The sequence below is a fragment of the Sminthopsis crassicaudata genome, chromosome 2 (genome assembly GCF_048593235.1).
Source record: "Sminthopsis crassicaudata isolate SCR6 chromosome 2, ASM4859323v1, whole genome shotgun sequence".
NCBI classification, from domain to species: Eukaryota; Metazoa; Chordata; class Mammalia; order Dasyuromorphia; family Dasyuridae; genus Sminthopsis; species Sminthopsis crassicaudata.
The window spans coordinates 503205075-503224798 of NC_133618.1; the positions used below are offsets into that span (position 1 = coordinate 503205075).

Here is a 19724-nt window from a genome sequence, read left to right on the forward strand (position 1 = left end):
AGTGTCTGAGATCAGATTTGAACTCAGGTCCTCCTGACTTCAGGGCTGGTGCTCTAACCACTGAGCCACCTAGCTGCCTCCTGACTAACTTTTGCTGTTGTGTAGCTTTTGGCTTTTTTCAAGACTGGATATGACTGCAGTTGGGAGAGGGGCTCTGAGTCACCACTTGGCTAAGATCTCCCATTCTAATAATTGTCCCTGTGTAACAAAAAGGACTTTGCACAGAGTCTGGAGCCCTGGGTTCTAGTCTTAACTCTTCCACTCATTCACTGCATGACCTTGAGCTGGAACTTCCTCTACCTCAGCCTTAGTTTCCTCCTTTGTCACAATAGTAGCTCATGTTTTTTGGAGCATTTTAAAGTTTACAATATGCTAGCCTCAGACAACCCTGTAGGACAGGTAGTGTAAATATGATTATCCCCAATTTACAGATTAAGACGTCTGAGAGACAGGCAGATTGACTTATATGAGGTCACACAGATAAGCCATGTTTCTTGATTCTATCCCTAGGGTGTAATGGATTTTCAGTTTGGATTCCAGTTCTGCCAATTTTCTAATTCAGGCAACTCACTTGTTCTATCCTGTCCTCAGTTTCCTCATCTGTGAAAGGAAGGGGTTAGACAACTTCTAAAATCTCTTCCATCTCTAACTCTATACTTATATGAACTAGATTATCTCTAAAGTACCTTCCAGCCTTTTAGGCTATGATTCTGTCATCTTAAAAGGTTAGGAACATAATCCTGATGTAATCCTTCTTTTTCATATTATATCTCATTATCATCATCATCATTTATCTTATTATTCAGCCATGTCTAATGAAAATAAGTGGGAAGCAGCAAAGGAGCAACAGACAAGGGTGAACCACAGTTGCCCTTCATAGAGATTGGTTCTAAATTCCCATTATTCACACACAATTTAATCTGCTGTGTTCCAGGGCATTTGGGTTGGTGGGAGTATTAGGGGTGACCATGCTTCTAGCAGTTCAATTAATTTTCCAAATTTCCTTAAGCAGAAAGGAAAGGTGGGGGGGGAGGTGTCAGATATAATAAAACAATTGTGTATTTGGGACTTCAGCTTTGGCAAGACTTGGTCTATGCCAACAGGATAGCTTGCTACTTAAAAAAATTAAAGCTCAAATAGTCAAATGTGTATGGAAAACAGAGAGAGAGAGAGAGAGAGAGAGAGAGAGAGAGAGAGAGAGAGAGAGAGAGAGAGAGAGAGAGAGAGAGAGGAGAGAGAGAGAGAGAATGAATGGATAATGGGAGAATATCAGTCTGGTTCAGCTTCTAGATTTATTTATTGTACTTGCTGTTTATTAAACTCTCTCCACAGCAGGAGCAGCCTGGTAAATACACAGGCTGATTCATTAGCATTTCTGGCCATCTGCTTCTCAGAGCCAGGAGCAGGGGGCTGCGCTTTGACTCCCCAGGTTAGGGCAGGACGGTGTTTGGCAGAGGGGTTGGATCTCAGTGGTAACAGGGTTTCAGTTTTCTAATGATGGACAGACAGTAAAGAGGGAGAGGGGGTGTCAGCTATGACATCTTTTGAATCCTTGTCCCAGGATACTATTCTTTGAGGTCTGGGTGAGAGAGAATGAAAGAAGACACTCAGAATGAGAATCTGATCAGGCAACCTCCTTTCCCCTGCTAGCGGTACCGATCAGGAGTCCATTGTGGTCAGTCTTGGGTTGGATTTTGAGAGAGTGTCCGAGGACGTAGGAAAATGGATAGTTCCTGCCCTTGATACAATCTGTGCAGTATAATTTGTATTATGCTTATTAATGCTTATTAACAGGTTGCCATTAGGCTAATTATCAATGGGTAGGGCATTAATATTTTCAGATCGTGGGAAAGTGTTCCAGATAAGTCTTCTGGGGAAATTATCCCAAATGAAACATTGTTCTTTAAAGCCATTGCCTCCCACCCTTCCCTAACCTTACATGCCTTTTCAGAAAAGCCCAAAATAAGGAAGAAAATGACAAATCATATATTTAGAGATGGATAGGATCTTGGGAGGCTACTTAGTCTAAGTCCTTTCATTTTACAGTGAGGAGCTGAGACCTTAAGAGGCTGTAACTTGCCCAAGGTCACACAAGTGACAGATGTAAGATTTGCCTCCATTTCCTCTGATTCCAAAACCAGTACTCCTTCCACTGGATCAGAAGAGCTCGTTTAAAAAGAGGGGAGGGTTGGAAAGTAGGAAGCAGTGCTGGAAAGACTATCTGATATCCTCTGGACCTAGAGTAATAGCATATTAATCTCATAAATTCATCTATGTTAATAAGAGAAAGTTAGAGAAGGTTGATAATGAACATCTAGAGATGGAGATATCTTTTGTTGCTTAATACATTATGGACTCTATAGTTAGGATGTGGCTTCTGGTCCTCGTCTCTATCACTTACTCACTGTATGACTATAGTCAATTCACATTCCTTCTCTGGCCTTTGCTTTCCTTATCTCTAAAATGTCAGGGTTGAACTAAGAGTCCTTCCCACTCTGGTAGTTGTTCGATCCTCTGAGTCTCTGAATTTCAGGTTGGTTAGAAGGAAAGGGATTGGAGAAGGACTATTTTTGGACAAGGGGGCTTTGGGGTGCCCTTTAAAGCATTAGAACTGAGAGAGGGATGAGCTATCATCAGGCTTAAGAGCAAATAAAAGCCCTCCTGGGCTACCTATGCCTGGCTATAGAAATTGGGGATTTACCTTTGGCATCTTGCCTCTATCCCATCTAGACACTGGGTCCCATGCTGATTCTCCATCTCAGGAGTTAATGAGCACCTCTTGCCCCCATATGAAGAAGCAGCAAGAAGTTTTAATGCGAGGATTCTAGCTGTTTTGCTTCTGACCAAATGAAGGATTTGAAATATTCATCAAATAGGACTGAAAATGGCCTGGGGAGTCAGAATTTCATGAGTAACCTTTTGAGGATTCTAGTGTGAGTTCACATATAAAAAGCAAATAAGAGAAAATAGATTTAAATGGCAACAATAGGGGTCAGGAATAATCTAAAGAGGAAACATATTACCTGGGACCATTGTCATATTAGAAATATGCAGCCTTTGCTTCCCAGGAAGTCTATAATACTGCAAACTTCCATATGCTGAGATATGGTTTTAGAAGCAACCTAAGAGACAAGATGAAAACAAAAGGAGCTAGAAGGTGAAGTTTTTTTCTCAGTAAGTGCCTGGAGCTAGAGCAATGGGATATTTGCTAGAGCTTTTATGCAGTAACCTGCATTATTACACTTTAAGAGGGAAGTAGAGGGACTGATGTTGACCTGCCAACTCTGGAAACTCTGCCCAATTATCTGGTATCTTGGAAATTTTCCCCAACCTACAGACTGAGGCTGTTCCACTCATTTATTTGGTGTTCTCAAGCACTTTCTGTCCCCTTTGTTGGGGAAAACATTTTCTGGTAGCCTTGAGAACAATCATACATTAGAGCCATAGATACTGGAGACAGCTGCTGGGATAGAAGGGAGGGGGATGCTTGTTCTGTTTTAAGGGGGTCCCTGCTAACAAGCCAACAGCTGCCCTTCCCCTTTCCTTTCCCCCCTCCCCCAGGAAAACCCATACTTATGCAGTGATGAGTGTGATGCTTCAAATCCAGACCTGGCCCACCCACCTCGGCTCATGTTTGACAAGGAGGATGAGGGGCTAGCCACTTACTGGCAGAGTGTGACATGGAGCCGGTACCCAAGTCCACTGGAAGCCAATATCACCCTTTCCTGGAACAAGAGCATTGAGCTGACTGATGACATAGTGGTGACCTTTGAATACGGTCGTCCTACTATCATGATGCTGGAGAAGTCACTGGACAATGGGCGGACATGGCATCCCTATCAGTATTACGCCGAAGACTGCATGGAAGCCTTCAACATGCCTCCCCGCAGGGTCCGTGACTTGTCCTCTACAAGCGCCAATCGGGTGGTCTGCACAGAGGAGTATTCCCGGTGGGCTGGCTCCAAGAAGGAGAAGCACGTGCGCTTTGAGGTACGAGACCGCTTTGCCATCTTTGCTGGCCAGGATCTCCGCAACCTGGACAACCTCTACACCAGGCTGGAGAGTGCCAAGGGACTCAAGGAGTTTTTCACCGCCACTGACCTGCGCATGAAACTGCTCCGGCCTGCTTTGGGTGGCACCTACGTTCAGCGAGAGAACCTCTACAAATACTTCTATGCCATCTCCAACATCGAGGTCATTGGCAGGTAAAGCCCGGGACTGAGGGAGCTGTGGGAGGGAAGGGGGGGCTATTCCAAACAGTGAAAACAAATACTTGATTTAAGGGCTCTCCAATATAAATAGAATTGTAATTTTGAGAAGTGGAATCTCATTCCACATCATATTGAACTTTTACTTAGCAACTGAATGGCACCTGAAAGAGATGTCAACTGTTTTTAATTGGTCTGGTGCCAAATGACTTTCTATTCTAGCATATTGAGAGATTATGCAAGGTATATGTCAATATGGTCTCAATAGAGGCCAGCTCTACTCCTGGGATGTGAGTCATTAATCTAGGAAGCTAACAATGTCTAGAATATTGACATATTTCATTAAAGGATCATGGTTCCAATATACATAAATGTAGGATTGCCATTTTTAATGACTCCATTTCTCAAAAAAAAGAAAAAAGAAAAAGAAAAAACCCTTACAAGAAAGACTAAATAAGGTTAATTGTATGGTGGTTGGTTGTTCTACAGTAGTTTTAATATAGCAGTGGATTGCTCAGGAAATCCTCCAATCAACTGAATTTCCCCAGCCTATTTTGTGAAATTTCAGAATTTAAGGAGCAGGTAACAGAGTAAATGAAATATAAGGGCATGCCCCTTTCAGATTTTTTGCACTTTGAAATATAGCCCAATCCTTCATTTCTTTTCACTACATGGCAGGAAAATTCTTTCAACAAAGAATAAAAGAGAAAGGGAGAAATTAATTAACACATCAACTGAGTTTGACAATATATTAAATATTCCACACCCACAGTCCCCCACTTCTAAAATGAGCGCATCATTTTTTCATCTCTTTTCTAGGTTGACTAATTAGTTTTTATAGTCACAGGAGAAATTAAATTGACATACTTTAACATTCAGTCAGCATAGTTAGTTTCTTGCCCAAGGAAAATGGGCTTATGGTGATTTGAACATCTGCATGAAAGCTTAAACAAATTAAGAGTTATTGGAGTAAATTTTTCCTTCCCTAGGCCACTTGACCAAAGTTGCTTAATTAGAAACTCTATCCAAGTAAAAGTATGAACTAGACAAAAGTTCATTCATGGCCTTTTCCCCTTTCAGCAAATTCTTAGATTGAAACTACATAACTTGCAACCCATCCTCCCTAGCTTGGCATTATTTGTTGTTCCCATCCAGAGCAACAGAGTCTTATTAGGATGTCTCCTTTTCCCTCACAAAGATAATGAAATTCCTCCATTTTGTATCAAAACCCCTCAGGACCAAGTTCTCTCTGCCATTCAGGATGACAAATCACTCATCTGAGAAATGTAATCATGCTAATGGGACAGGACTAGAGGACACCATCCCATAGGACTCTATTTGTTATATGTATTATCCTCCAAGATAACACATGGATTTAAAGAAGGCCTTTCCACAAATAATACCACCCCCTTTAATAGTTAACCCAGAGAGGTGAGTCTAATGGAAGACATTTTATACCACGCAGAAGATTGGTCCATGGTTAGAATTGTAGGAAGAGGAAGTGAACTAAGATGGAAGAAACAGAATTCCTGTCTTGAGGTTAAGCTGGGATCTACACCAGACAGGCACACACAGTGAGTGAAGTGGTTCAGTACCTTGGACAGAAATCATTGGTAGTCTATACACACTACAGAACCCAGAAGAGAAGAATTAGGATAAAGACCAGTATCCATATGGAAGGATGGAGATGGGGAAGGGAAAGTGATGTGACGTCTAGTTATAAAGAAAAATGGGCCAAATCCTCTAACATTATGTTCCAGCTCCCCTTCCCCTGCCTTTAACTTTGGACAGATCCCATCTCTTTGAAATTGTTACCTGTTTGTAAAATAAAGGAGTTAGGCAACATGGTTTTCAAGATTCATTCTACTTCTAGAAATTCTGTGATAACCTTGTTAGGCTAGTAGAACCTTCCCTGCTCCCCCACTGCCCCCACCTACCTCACCTGGACTTGGAGGTTCTCATCTCGAACTTGGCATGAAGACCCCTGTGGGCAGCTCATATTAGCAGTAGTGGTGGCAAAACTACAGCAATCAATTCACAGATAAAGTTAAGTACTCTTCCAGTGGCTAGTTGGCAGGACAGATTGTAGCTTGGTGTATTGATTAATTAGGTCTGATTAGATAGTTCAGCATAAGATTGTGATTTTCCCTGCTTTTGTTTTTTATCCCAGTTCTGGTAAGGAAATCACCACTATTCTAGTTGATATTTGGGGTCTTGATGGCATCAGGAAGACATAGAAATGTTAAGCTTAGAAAAATAAGGTGAAAAAGATAGAATTGGATCTTCTATAAACATACTATATACTTGATCCTTTCCCAGAGCCACTTTGAGTCATGTCCCATACAAAGTCTGATTGGGCCAGGACCAGATATTCCCAGGTATTTCTGAGAATAGATGTATTCTATTCACAGATGCCCATGCCCCGAAGCTGGTTTGGATACATTTTGTAGCATCTGATCAATGTAGACAAGGAGACTGTGTTTTTGCTCCAACTTAGGTCCTAATTTACCTGTGTGATCTTCAGCTAATTACTTGTTCAAGTAAGGATGGGAAGAGTCCTTCGTCTGCAGGCAGCTAGATGGTCCAATAGATGAAGCATTGGTCCTGAAGTCAAGAGGACCTGAGTTCAAATTCAGCCTCAGACACCTAACACTTACTAGCTGTGTGACCCTGGGGAAGTCATTCCACCCCAGTTACCTTGGGGGAAAAAAATAACTAAATAACTAAATAAATAAAAAATAATAATGAGAGCACTGGATCTGGAATCAGACAACTCAAATTCCACCTCTGTCCCAAATTATATCGTTTTAAGCATTTCACTTCATCTCTCTGTCTCAGTATCCTCATCAGTAAAATCTGGTGCACTCTAAAATCACTCCAAACTCTAATATCATATTATTTATTTTTTTAAAATATCATTCATAAGTTAGAATTAAAAGGCACTTAGGACTATCTAGCCCAGTCTTTTCATTTTATACTTGAAGAAACTGAAGCCCAAAGAAAGTAATTGAAGTAACAGATTAGTGAAAGAAATGGGATTTAAGCCCAAGACCTCTAACTCCAGATGCAGTATTTTTTGCCAGGACATTCCCAGCATTCTATACTCCATTATATTGCCAGCATTCTATATTCCATGGTCAGCAGCCCCATAAAGTCTATACTGATGGAGAGTCAGTGCCAGGCAAGAGTTATAGCTGAAACCCCTTCATCAGAGCAGAGAAATGTACCCAGAGCCCCAGTCTCCTGTCTACTCTTCCCCCAGTGGTTTCTAATTGAGTATAGCAATTCAGAATTTTAAATGAGCAGAGTCTGGAGGAAACACCATTATTGTGAGAGACTTGGTGAGGGGGACAAAATGAGTGTGCTTTACATGCCACTTCATTTTCCAACTCCTTCCCATTACTGTGTCTCCTCTGCCTAGAATACCCTCCCTCCTCACCTCTACCTCCTGACTTCCAAGTTGCAGCTCAAATCTCATGTTCTACAAGAGATCTTTCCCCATCTCATCCCTTTCCCCTTCTACTGCTAGTGACTTTCTCTTACATTACCTTCCATTTGCAATGTATATATTGGTGGTCTATACAATTAATTATATATTGCCTTTCCCATTAGGATGTGAGATGCTGGACCCCATTATTTTTTGCTTTTCTTTGTATCCCTAGTGCTTAGCAAAGAGCCTGATACATAATATACTCCTAATAAATGCTTATTGAATGACTGATTGTCTATGACCATTGAAAGTTAGTGGTGCTGATTGGGGTTAATGTTACTTAAATTTTGGGGTGTGCACATACAGTGATGTGGTATAGCTGAGAGGATTTTCAAATGCAATCTATTCAAAGGATAAATTCCCTAGAGTTTTAGTCAGGGAGTTTTGAGGGTTGATTTCCCCCTCCTTCTTGAATACATAGACCTCCTTCTGTCATCATAAGCTTAATGGCCACAGTGGAATGAAGAAAGACAATGACAAGAAGTCAGCTTCACTTCAGTATTGGTAGTTTCCTCTTTGGCTGGGCAATACCAACTTTGGTCAGTAGGGCTAGATCCTAGTTCTCAATAACCTCAATAAGATCACCTGGGACTAGGATTTGGTGGTTCTATTTCTCCAATAAGATAACTGCCCTGACAGCCAGGAACAAGATAAAACAAAGGGAAATATTAGATGTGAATGGCAGAGACTGTACTCTCCTCCACAGTCAGGAGTAACATCCTGTTCTTAAGGATGGACAGTCAGAGCATGATCGTGCCAAAATATTTCTAAAGAAAGGTATTTCCCAGCCTTTCCAATTAAATATTAGCCTCACATATCCAATCTATCTTCCATCCCCAAGGCAGACAATAGGCATTTAAAACAAGAGTACTTTCAGTCAAACGATTGAGGGAGCTCAGAAGAAACCTTTGAACTTAAAAAACAAATATATAAACCCTGCTAACCCTAGGGGTGATACCTGCTCAGTTAGGTTTTATCCATGACCACACCAGCCACCCCATCTTCTAGCATCATATGCTAGGACATCCACAACCAGTGGAGAAAATGCAAGACCAGAAACTGTCCCCAAGAGTATGAGCCTTCTAGCTCATCCTCTTTCTCTGTTGTGCTGATTTCTTTCTCTGGTGTTGAAACCTTTGGCAACAGAAAGAATCTGGACTCAGGCTTGCTCTTGTCTACCAGGGTATATAATAGTCAGAATACTGGATTGGGAGTTAGGAAACCTAGGACCTGGTTCTGCTATTAGTGAACTATTTGACCTTGAGGGCATGGGATTAGATGAATTTCAAAGTTCCTTCTAGTTTTAAATCTATGATCCTTTGTCCTCAGGTTCTTGCCAGTCTTGACCTCCTATGAGTCATAGTATGCTTATTCTAATATCCTATGACTTGATGACTAGGCCAAAAATTTAAGTTGGCAAAAAGAATCAATCTTTAGGTGCCCACTTGATGAGGATGTATCTGATTTGGAGAAAGTGTAGGTGCCTTGGCAAGGGAACCAACTAGGAGTTGTGATGGGAAAAGGTGTAGAGGGGAAAAGAGGAGGGGAGAAAAACTGATGCAAGCACCAAGAATAATTTCGTATTTTCCCCTCACCCACATGCCCTACAGGCCTGGCCGAAGACCGAAGGCTGCAGCTGGAAATAGCTCCTGTTCTGTTGAGAAGCTAATTATGGAGGCTGCTTAGGGGGAATGAGCTGCCCCCAGGTGCCCAGATGAGATGGAGAGGGGCCAGGGGCAGCAGGAGTAGGGAATCAGTGCAAATCAAAGCTTGATGCTCTGTGCAGGGAAGTAGCAAGAGGAAAAGGCAGAAAGGGAGTGAAGAAAGGCCCCAGACCAACTGAGCTGAAAGAAGGAAGGAGCCTGGATAGGAGACTAAAATAAAGCAAGCACCTTCTTGGCACTTGATAATGCAATTATATTTCATACTGTTGGTTCTCAAATCATTCACCTGATCACATCCTTAGGAAGGGCAAGAGAAGATACAGGGATTGTTTTTCTTTGTTGTGCTGATAGTGAAACTCAAGCTCAGAGTGGAGAAGTCAGTGGCTTTGAGCTACTGAACACATCTAGGAGTGAAATGATGATTTGGGAAGAAATCTAAGCTGAGTCAGAGTTCCATGGGACAGTTTTCTCTTGATAAATGTAATACTTTATACCTTCATGTAATGGGAATAACCAAGATAATTCCTGATTTGTTGGGAGAAAAAGTGAACATCCTTCAGCAAGGAGCCAGAGCATATGCCCAGACTCATGGAAGGTACCACAATCCAACAAATCAGGGATACCTCTGATCACCCTTGAGATATACATAGTAGATACTTAACTCATATTTGTTGAACTAAAGGCAAAAACTCGAGGGAGAAAATAGCTGATACAACCAGCAGTAAGGTGCTGATGATATTCAACACTTCCTTTTAGAAAGAAGAATCAAGTCCAGTTTTCCTATTTTGCACATGAGGAAATAGAGGCACAAAGAGGTTAAGTAAGTATCTAAGGTGAAATTTGAACCTGGGTGCTCCTGACTCCAAATCTAGTGCCAAAGTAAGCATAATGAATACGTTCTTAGGTTTAGACCTTTAGCAATTCCCTCCTTCCTATCCACTCAGCTGTACAAAGTATCTACTGGACACTTCATGCTACTGTGACTTCTTTTCTCAGAAAAAAAGGAAGAGCGGGGACCCAAGCCCTTATAAATTCTGCCCAGTTTAGGTGTCCACTCTGCATGATTCAGTTCCAGGAAACTGTGCTCTCCAGAGTACAAGAAAAAATAACCTCTGCTCAAAGCATCTTATAGAATATCAGACTTGCTCAGATTCCTCTACCTGATATTCAAGGCCTTCCACAATCTGGCGCCATCCTACCTTTCTAGCCCCATCTCATATTACTCCTGTCCTTGCATTCTTCATTCCAGCCAGACTGGACTGCTCTCTGCCCCCCCCCCCTTCCCTTCCTTGCATACTCAGTGCTTTTCTGCCTAGAATGCCCTACTTCCTTCTCTTGAACTACCAAATCCCTACCTGTCCTTTAAAGGTAAAATCAAATGCTACTTCCTCCATGAAGCCTTTCTTCATATCCTGATGTGGGTAATGGTTTTCCCTATTTGATTTCATAGTTTTTGGTTTTTTCTTTTGTTTGTTGTAGTTTTTTTTTAGTTATTCTTGTTTTGGTCATTGGTATAAAAGTTTCTCTTCAGGGAGGAGTCTTCCTCTTAGCAAATGCATGTTGATACCAGTTCTTCATCTTGCAGCTTCTGAGCTGCCTGAAACACTGAGAGGTTAAAGTAAATTGTCTTAGATTACACAATCAGCGTGAGTCAGAAGTGGTGCTTTGCCTGTAATATTTGTGTTGAAGCTATCCATATTTGTAGCCCTTGAACTCCCCTGTCATCTACCTACCCCCAGTATAAGCTTTTAGAACATAGAGACAATACCTTAGTCTTCAACATGCTTTCAGGGACTCAGAGAGAAAAAAGGAGGCAGCAAAATATGAATGGAAAGAACCCTACATTTTGATTTTGAGGCCATGGGTTCAAATCCTTCCCTGTTATTTACTGTCTATGTCAGTAAGCTCTAATACTGAATGAAAGAGTTGTCTCTTAAAAATCAGTCTGAGTTTTGACCTTAGATCAATAGTGACTGTCCAAGTTCACCCAGTCAATTATAGGCCTAGACCTAAAAGCCAGTTCTCCTGACTCCCAAATCCAGTGCCTGTTTCTGCTATCAGAAAATCTCAGGGAACTTAGAGTGAACGTGGGGGGAGTTGGTAAGACCATAGCAGAAGTCTGGAAGCATGGATGTTTGCCTTGTCTTCTTTAGAAAAGTTTTGAGCCAGAGTCACTTTACAAGTGGAGAAGAAAAAGAGATAAGCTATTCGCATCTTTGCCCCTTGTTTTGCCCTTGCTTTCTCACTTCCTATCACTTCTTCTGCACACACCCCTCACTTGTTGCTGGCACCCACCCCCCTTAGTTTTTTCTCTCTTTTGACTCTTACTCTGAGTGTCTCTGTTTGTGTGTTCCTCTGTCTTGTGTCCGTCTGTCTGTCTCTATCCCTGTCTCTCTGTCTCTGTCTCTCTCTTTCTCCTCTCTCTTTCCTTTCTCTGTCTCTCTCTCTGTGTCTCTTCCTCTATCTCTCTCTCCCTGTCCCTGTCTGTCTTTCTCTCCCCTCATTACATGGCTTTCTTTCTCTGTAAATCTGTCCCTCTCTGAATGTCTCTCTGTGTACCTTTTTCTCTGTCTCTCCTCTTTCCTCTCTTTGTGTTTCTGTGTCTCTCTGTCTGTTTCTCTCCCCCCACCCCATGTCTCATCTATCTTTCTGTCTTTGTTGGTCTCTGCCTCTCTTTGCATCTCTTTGTCTGTCTCTGTGCATCTCACTGACTTTACCTGTCTTTTTCTCTCTCTCTCTCTCCTCTGTTTCTCTCTCCCTCTCTGTCTTCCTCTCTCTGTCTCTCTCTTCCCTGTGTCCTATCTGTCTTTTTTGTCTTTGTTGGTCTCTGTCTCTCTTTGCATCTCTTTGTCTCTCTATGTGCATTTCACTGTTTTTACCTGTCTTTCTGTTTCTCTCCTCTGTTTCTGTCTCTGTGTCTCTCTTTCTCTTCCCCGTGTCCCATCTGTCTTTCTGTCTCTGTCTCTTTGTGTTTCTTTGTCTCTCTCCTATGCATCTCTCTGTATCTTTTTCTGTCTCTGTCTCTCTGCCTCTCTCTCTCTGTGTCTTGTGTCTATCTTTCTATCTGTGTCTCTCCCTGTCTGTGTGTCACTCTTAATCTGTCTGTCTTCTGCATTCTTTTCTTCATTTTCCATAAACGTACTATTTCTATTGATCGGCTGGGTAATTGGAGATGGACGGAACTAGGGCTGAGAATAGAAACAGCCGGGGGGAAAGAATCCTTGGTTTGTGCATGTCAATGTGGGAGGGAATAGAGTAGGCAGTGGGGAGACAGAACCCTTTCTGCTTACTGTACTTATGGGCAGACTCCCTGCCCCTTTACACAAGTACTTTACAGCTAAGAGAATGGAAGGAAGCATTTATTGATACTGTTCCTGGAGCACCATAGCCAAGGTGGCTCTGCAGCATACAGTCCCTACCTCTCTCCTCCAACCTCACCCTAATGTAAAAAATTGCTATCTCATAGGTAACACTTCTCTATTGATTTTCTGCAAACACTGTTCACACCTCTTACTCTTGTCCAGCCTTCAGAATTTCAGGACTGTTGCTACTGACAGTGGCAGTCCACCCAAAGGGACAAGTTATGCAGAGTGAAAAATAACCTTTAGTTCAATTCAGCTCAAGAAATTAAAATCAATGAAGCAAATATTAAATTCAGTGTCTATTATGTGCAAATCATGGTGCTAGGTATTGTGTGGGAGATGTGAAGATGAATGGCCCCTGCTCTCAAGGAGCTAATAGTTTTGTAGGTTAGTAGTGCAAATTTGAATGCTGAATATGTGTCAGGTACTGTACTAGGAAGATGCATTATTTTTGCTCAAAGAGTGCCAGAGGGGATAGAGTGCCAGACCTGGAGTCAGGAACATAGATATAAGTTCAAACCTGGGCTCACACACTTACTAACTTAATCCTGTTTACCTCAGTTTCCTCATCTGTAAAATGAGCTGGAAAAGGGAATAGCAAACCATTCTACTATCTTTGCCAAGAAAGCTCCAAACAGAATTCATAAATAGATAGGACTGAACACAATTGAGGATCAAGCCTTGGGAGTGGGAGTGGGGAAGGAGAAGGCTTAAAATGTACACAGGTTCATATGGCAACTATCTAGCTTGCTTGACTTGTCTTGGTCAGGATAGAAAGTCCCAAAGATAAAAGGATATATTTGGAAGAATGGCCTTTTGAATTGTCCTTACCTGACTATTCCTTTCGGTGCAATAGAAAGAACACTGGATTTATAGTCAGAGACTCTAGGATGAAGGCTCATTTCTGCTACTTACCATCCCTGTGATCTTGGGGAGATCACTTCTTTTTGGAGCTTTATCTGAGTTTCCTTATTTGTAAAATGAAGGGGTTGGAGTAAGTGCTGTCTAAGTTGCCTTTCATCCCTAAATTTCTGATTCTCTGATCCCTAGAGCCCTAGTCATTCCTAATCCTTGCCCTGGGGAGGAGAGGCAGTGGCGATTGGTTGGCTATAGTCCTACAAGGCTGCTGAACCAAAATGAGATGCTAAGTCTCTGAGAGGTATTTGGCGTAGATATAATAGCAGCACTTACTTTGCAAGAATTCATGATTTTATTCACATGAGCACATGTTCCACCCATGCTGATACAACTCATCCATGCCTTGGCAGATGATCTTTAGGAGTTACGGCACCTAAAAGTTTAATAGAATTCATTGAATGACAGATTTGGAGCTGGGACAGTTTCTGCTCTCAAGTAGCTTAAATTCTAATTGGGAAAATAACATATATAAAGATACTGAAAGGGGAGGGGACCAGAATAAAGCACCTCATAAGTTATTATTTGTCCTTCATACTGGAAGAGGACAATGATATTACAATGGTGGGGTCAGGGTACTGTGTGTTCACCTGTGATTGATCAAATTGATCAGTCATCAGTGATGAGTGCAGAAGGTTCTGTCCTGGATCAGGCACAAATAGTCTATTTAAACCTCGTGACCTTGAACCTCAATCTAATTTTCATCTAGAAAATGAGGGAGTTAGCAAAATGATTTTTAAAGCCCTTCTTGGCTCTGAACCATGATAGTATGCCTTTATTTTATCCTTACAAGAAATAGGCAAGGTGACTAAGGGCAAGTTTTATTCTTCACAAATAACAGATGAGGCAGACTGAGGCTTGGAGAGGTTAAACTTAAACTAAATCACACAAGAAAACAGCAGGTAACACCAGGACCAGAAGTCGAGTTTTCTGAGTCCTGCTAAGACTAAAATTTCTTCCAGTAGAAAATGCTACCTTGCCCCAGAACCATTTTACATATGGCTCTTCAGTGTGCTTCCCATCTATTGGAAAGATGAGGAAGGCAGACCAATAGACAGTTAGGTGGTACAATGATTATTAGAACTCTGGACCTGGAGTCAGGAAGTTCTGAGTGCAAATCTAGCCTCAGATCCTTATTGTCTTTGAGAACTTGGGCAAGCTACTTAACCTCTGCCTGCCTCAGTTTCTTCATCAATAAAAAGGGGATAATAATAGCACATACTTCCCAAGGTTGTTGTGAGGATCAAATGAGATATTTATAAAGGGCTTTGCAAACCTTAAAATGATATATAAATGCTAGTATTTATACAACAATACCTTGATTAGAGAGTCCCAGGGTTTCCCCCTGAAAACTTAACTCTTGTTTTTTTTTAATTAAATTAACTTTTTTTCAATTAGCCAAAAAAATCCTATTTTCTCTCCTTCCTGCCTCCCCCTAAACATAAGCACAGCTCTTTTCAAAGTTCTCTTTGTTTTCTTTTTTTTTTTTTTAAGCGAAAATCTTGATTCCTACATAGCAGTGTTGGCTTCTGTCATAACACCCAGCAGCAGTGTTCCCACTAAGACAAAAATACTTCCATGCACAGTTCTCATCAGCCTGCACCCATAGGAAGGTAAATGGGCAGGCCCACAGCCAAACTATGAAGCCAGGGACATTTGTCTTCTAGTGCTCCAACTGATTTCGGTTCTGATTTTATCTCATCCAGAGAACCTGGCCTCTGGTTTTAAGTGTTTACTATATACCTTCTACCTAGTTTTCTTCCCCCCAAAACTGGAAAGGCTCTTGAATCAATCACAGGCTGAGAGGAAATGTGGTATAATAGAAAGCTGGTTTAGATCTGAAAATGTCTAAATTTCATTCATATCTGCATAGCAAATCTGTGATTTGCTAGTTATGTGACCTTGATGTTCTTAAATCTCAATTTTCTCTTCTGTAAAATGGAAATAATAGCATTTGTATTGCCTCATAGGCCGTTGAGGATGAAAAGAGAGAATATGGGTAGAAATACCTCACATGATAATAAAGGGCCTATAAACATAAGCTGCTATTATTGATTACTCTTGATTATGAATGAGGCTTGGCCAACCTGTTATCTTGCACTGATGTTATTTAGTGAATATTTAATGATATTTTCATACTATAAATTCTCCTTTCTGGTATCTCTGTCCTGCATTATTTCTACCTCTGGTAACATTTCTGCCAACAAAGTGGTTGTGGGTGTGTACCCTCTTCATTAATAGAGGTATAATTGTAATGAGTATACACACATGTCCCTATAAGCACAACATAGCACAGTGGATTACTCTTCTTGAGAGAGGATCTGAAGAAAATGTTTCAGATTGTTTGTTTGTTTGTTTGTTTTTAGATCTAGCCCCTCATTGTCAGTATGAGCTCAGAGAAAGGAAATTCATTTTAATATTAGACTGGACCAAAAAGAATGAGAAAGGTGTATCTGCTACCAGATTCTCTCTCTACTCTTGCCTCCATCATCAAAAACAAAACAAAACAAAACAAAAAGAAAAAAAAAACAAAATAAAATAAAACAGCTCAATCTGAAATCAGATAATGGATCCTCTGATCTCCTGCATCCAAGAGGCTGCAGCCCAATATCTATTGTTCTTATTCCTCTCTCTGTACCAGGCTCCGCTTCTAGCCACTGGAACTCCCTAAGTCTTTTTCATCACATTGACTAACAGGCTGTAATTGAAGCTAATTGGCCATGGACAGGACAGACGGGACTGCTTAAGGAAAATCAAATTTGGAAGGATACAGATCGATTCCAGGCTAATTAACAGGAATTTTCTTCCTCTCCCACCCCATGATGCCATCCTTGTACACAGGCACTGAGAGAGCTCTGACGTGTGTCATTTGAAAAGTAACAGATATATTAAATAGGCTTATGTGTCTAATCATGTACATATCCACCCATATCCCCATACCGCTTTTATACGTACATACAAATCACACATAATTGCATAAATATAAATGCTTATGTTCATATATCCATTTACACACACACATACATATATATGTGTGTGTATATGTATATATATACTCTTCATATGCTTAGAATTTGGCCATACAAATAAATAATCATACATTACAACACACTTATGTGTGTCTTGCTTTACATGTACACTCACACATATATCTATATAACTTATTGTACATATACATACATAAGCCTATACATTTATACATATTCATTCATACGTGTAGTCTGGCACCCATATATACTTAACTCAGATACATAGACATAGATATAGGATAGAAACAAGAATTTATTAAATGTCTGCTGGATGCTAGGAACTGTGCTAAGTGCTTTAATCCTCACAAAACCCTTAGAGATAGGTGCTGTTATTGGGGCTAAACTTAGTGTAAACTCTGAATCAGCTTTAATTCCAGCCTCAGCTTCCCCCAGCTTATTGTAATTATAGATGTGAGATTATAGATTATAGCTAAGAGAGATTATAGATGTGAGACACCACCCGAAACTATTCGCGTACATATATCCACGCACAGACATACATACTCATTCATATACATGGGCTTACCAACCCTGAGTTCTTAAACATTGAGCCCAGCAAAATCATCTTTGTCATACTCCAAATTCAATCAGCCCTCGATTTGGGGACCACAGGGGCTCAGCAATTATTTAGAGATTGCTACCCTATAAGTTCCCCATTAAATTCTTTTAAAAATATATATTATATATGATTTTTGTTTTGTTGAGGCAATTGGGGTTAAGTGACTTGTCCAGGGTCACACAGCTAGAAAGTGTTAAGTGTCTGAGGCTGAATCTGAACTCAGGTCCTCCTGACTCCAGGGCTGGTGCTCTATCCACTGCACCATCTAGATGCTCCCCCTCAAAATACATGCATTGTTCTGATTTCTCTGAGCCCACAAGGGGAAGTGAAATATATTTTTTCCGCCCGAACTTCTCCTCCTGTAATTCCTAGCTGAATGGGATGAAATAGACTAGCATATTACAGAATGGATATTTTTTTGGTAGGAAAAGGATCCTGGAAACAAAACTGGGAGAAAGAGATGGGGCAGGATGACTCACCATCTTGTTTTTTAATCCCTTTCCATCACCATCCACCTTAATGCAAATATTAAACAATTTTAATGCTTTCTTTAAATACACACACACACATTTTATATATATATGCTATAGTCACTTTCTATGTGCCCTGATTCCCTGATGAATTTCCCTTTGTAACAAAGGAAAAGTTTGGAAAACTGATGAGTAAAATATAGCATTCTAGTTCCATAGTCTTGTCAAAGGTAGAAAAGCGTGTTCCCTCTTGAGTTTTCTGGGATCAACTTTTCTGGGTCACTGCAATTTAACTAAGCCTGGCCACTTTTTAATATTGCTTTTGTTTATATGACTGTAATAAATGTTCTTGTTTTTCTTTGTTTGCCCTGCACCAATTCATATAACTCTTCCCATGTTTCTCCAAGTTCCTCAGATTCCTCATTTCTCATAACATGATAGTATTCATTTCATTCATTTACCACAGTTCGCTCAACCATTCCACAATCAATGACCACCCACTTTGTTTCTACTTTTTTGTTGCCACAGAGTGTCGCTATGAATATTTTGGTATATATGGGACACCCACCACTCTTGCAGACAGTCCTTTCCCCACCCACAATTTTCAAATCCTGGTATCATCCCCAGTGCCATCCTGGCATGTATGGTACAATGAGTGCCTAAAGCTTGAGTCAGCCCAAAAGATGGTTAGAATTTTGCCTCTTCTGCAGGAGTGAGGGTGGCTAAGTCCCTAGTTTGCTCCCTCTGGAGGTTCTGGAGCAAAAATGAACTTCCTTCTCAGCCTCAAGCTTTAAGAAGTCGAGGTTCTGTCCTGCCCCCATTCATATCCACAATCTATGCTGCTTCATGGGTTCTCCTGGTACTGACCCACCCCCCAGCCTCTTGATCACCCTCACCTCTCACAGGGCTGGCGGGTGGAAGGTTGCTGAGGAAGCTGCCTCCAGCTCTAAGCGGATAATAGGATTTCATCAATAGACTGAGGGAGGTGATGTATGTTAAAGCACTTAATAGAAAAGAACTTCGTACAGAAGCCCCAAATTCGATTTGGCCAATGAACTCAATTGTCGGCACGGCTGTGTTCCTGGAGGAAAGCTGGCCAGCATTTATACACATTACCAGGCAACACTTGGATTATTGCAGCGAGACCTGGACCCTCTGGTCCCCTGCTTGCTTTCAGTATACTCTCTCGTTACCCCTTTCTCATCATCCAAGTTCACAAGACATAGGATTTCAAACTGGAGGCCTTAGAAAACATCTAGAATACCCCCATTCCCGTCATTGCATCCCCCTCCCAACAAGAAGAGAAAGGAATTAACTTCTTTTATTGCTGGTGACTTAAGTATAATATGGTGGGGAAAGTGCTAAATTTGAAGTCTGGAGACTGGGTTTGAATTCTGCCTCAGGCATTTATTGGGTATGGAACTCTGAATGAGTTATTTCCTTTATCTGAATCTCAGTTTTCACATTTGTAAATTGCAACCAGGACAGTGAGGTGGTGCAGTGGATAGAACACCGGCAGCTGGAGGACGCAATAGATGGAACACTGGCAGCTGGGGATGCAATGGATGGAAGACTGGTCCTGCAGCCAGGAATCTAGATTCAAATCCAGCCTCAGATACTTAATAACTTTGTGATTCTGGGGAAGTCACTTGACCCTGTTGACTTCAGTTTCCTCATCTGTAAAATGAACTGGAGAAGGAATTGACAAACTGCTACAGTATCTTTGCTTAGGAAACCCCAAATGGGGTCACAGAAAGTAGAAATGACTCAACAACAGCAAAAATGGAACTAGTAACACTTGCACTGTTAAAGCAAAATAGAAACATAGGTATAATTATTTATTACCAAAAAAAAAAAAAGTCAGTTGTGGTGCAATGTGGCCAAGAGTAGACTAGTCCTGGATTCAGAAAGACCAGGATTCTAGTCCTACCTCAGACATATACTAAATTGTGACCATGAGGTTAAATCACATAACCCCTCATTTTGCCAGGCAACTTCCGGGGACTATAAATTAATAGTAAAAATAA

The 19724-nt window shown here is 41.1% G+C and overlaps 1 protein-coding gene across 2 annotated transcripts in view; it reads left to right on the top strand.

Annotated features, from left to right (window-relative positions):
- Positions 1–19724, top strand: part of NTNG2 (netrin G2) — a 96923-nt gene that overhangs the window by 31431 nt on the left and 45768 nt on the right. For both annotated transcript variants that reach the window (XM_074293937.1, XM_074293938.1), the window contains exon 2: positions 3562–4205. In XM_074293937.1, coding sequence (XP_074150038.1) covers positions 3562–4205 — 644 coding nt within the window. The remainder of the gene's footprint in view (positions 1–3561; positions 4206–19724) is intronic.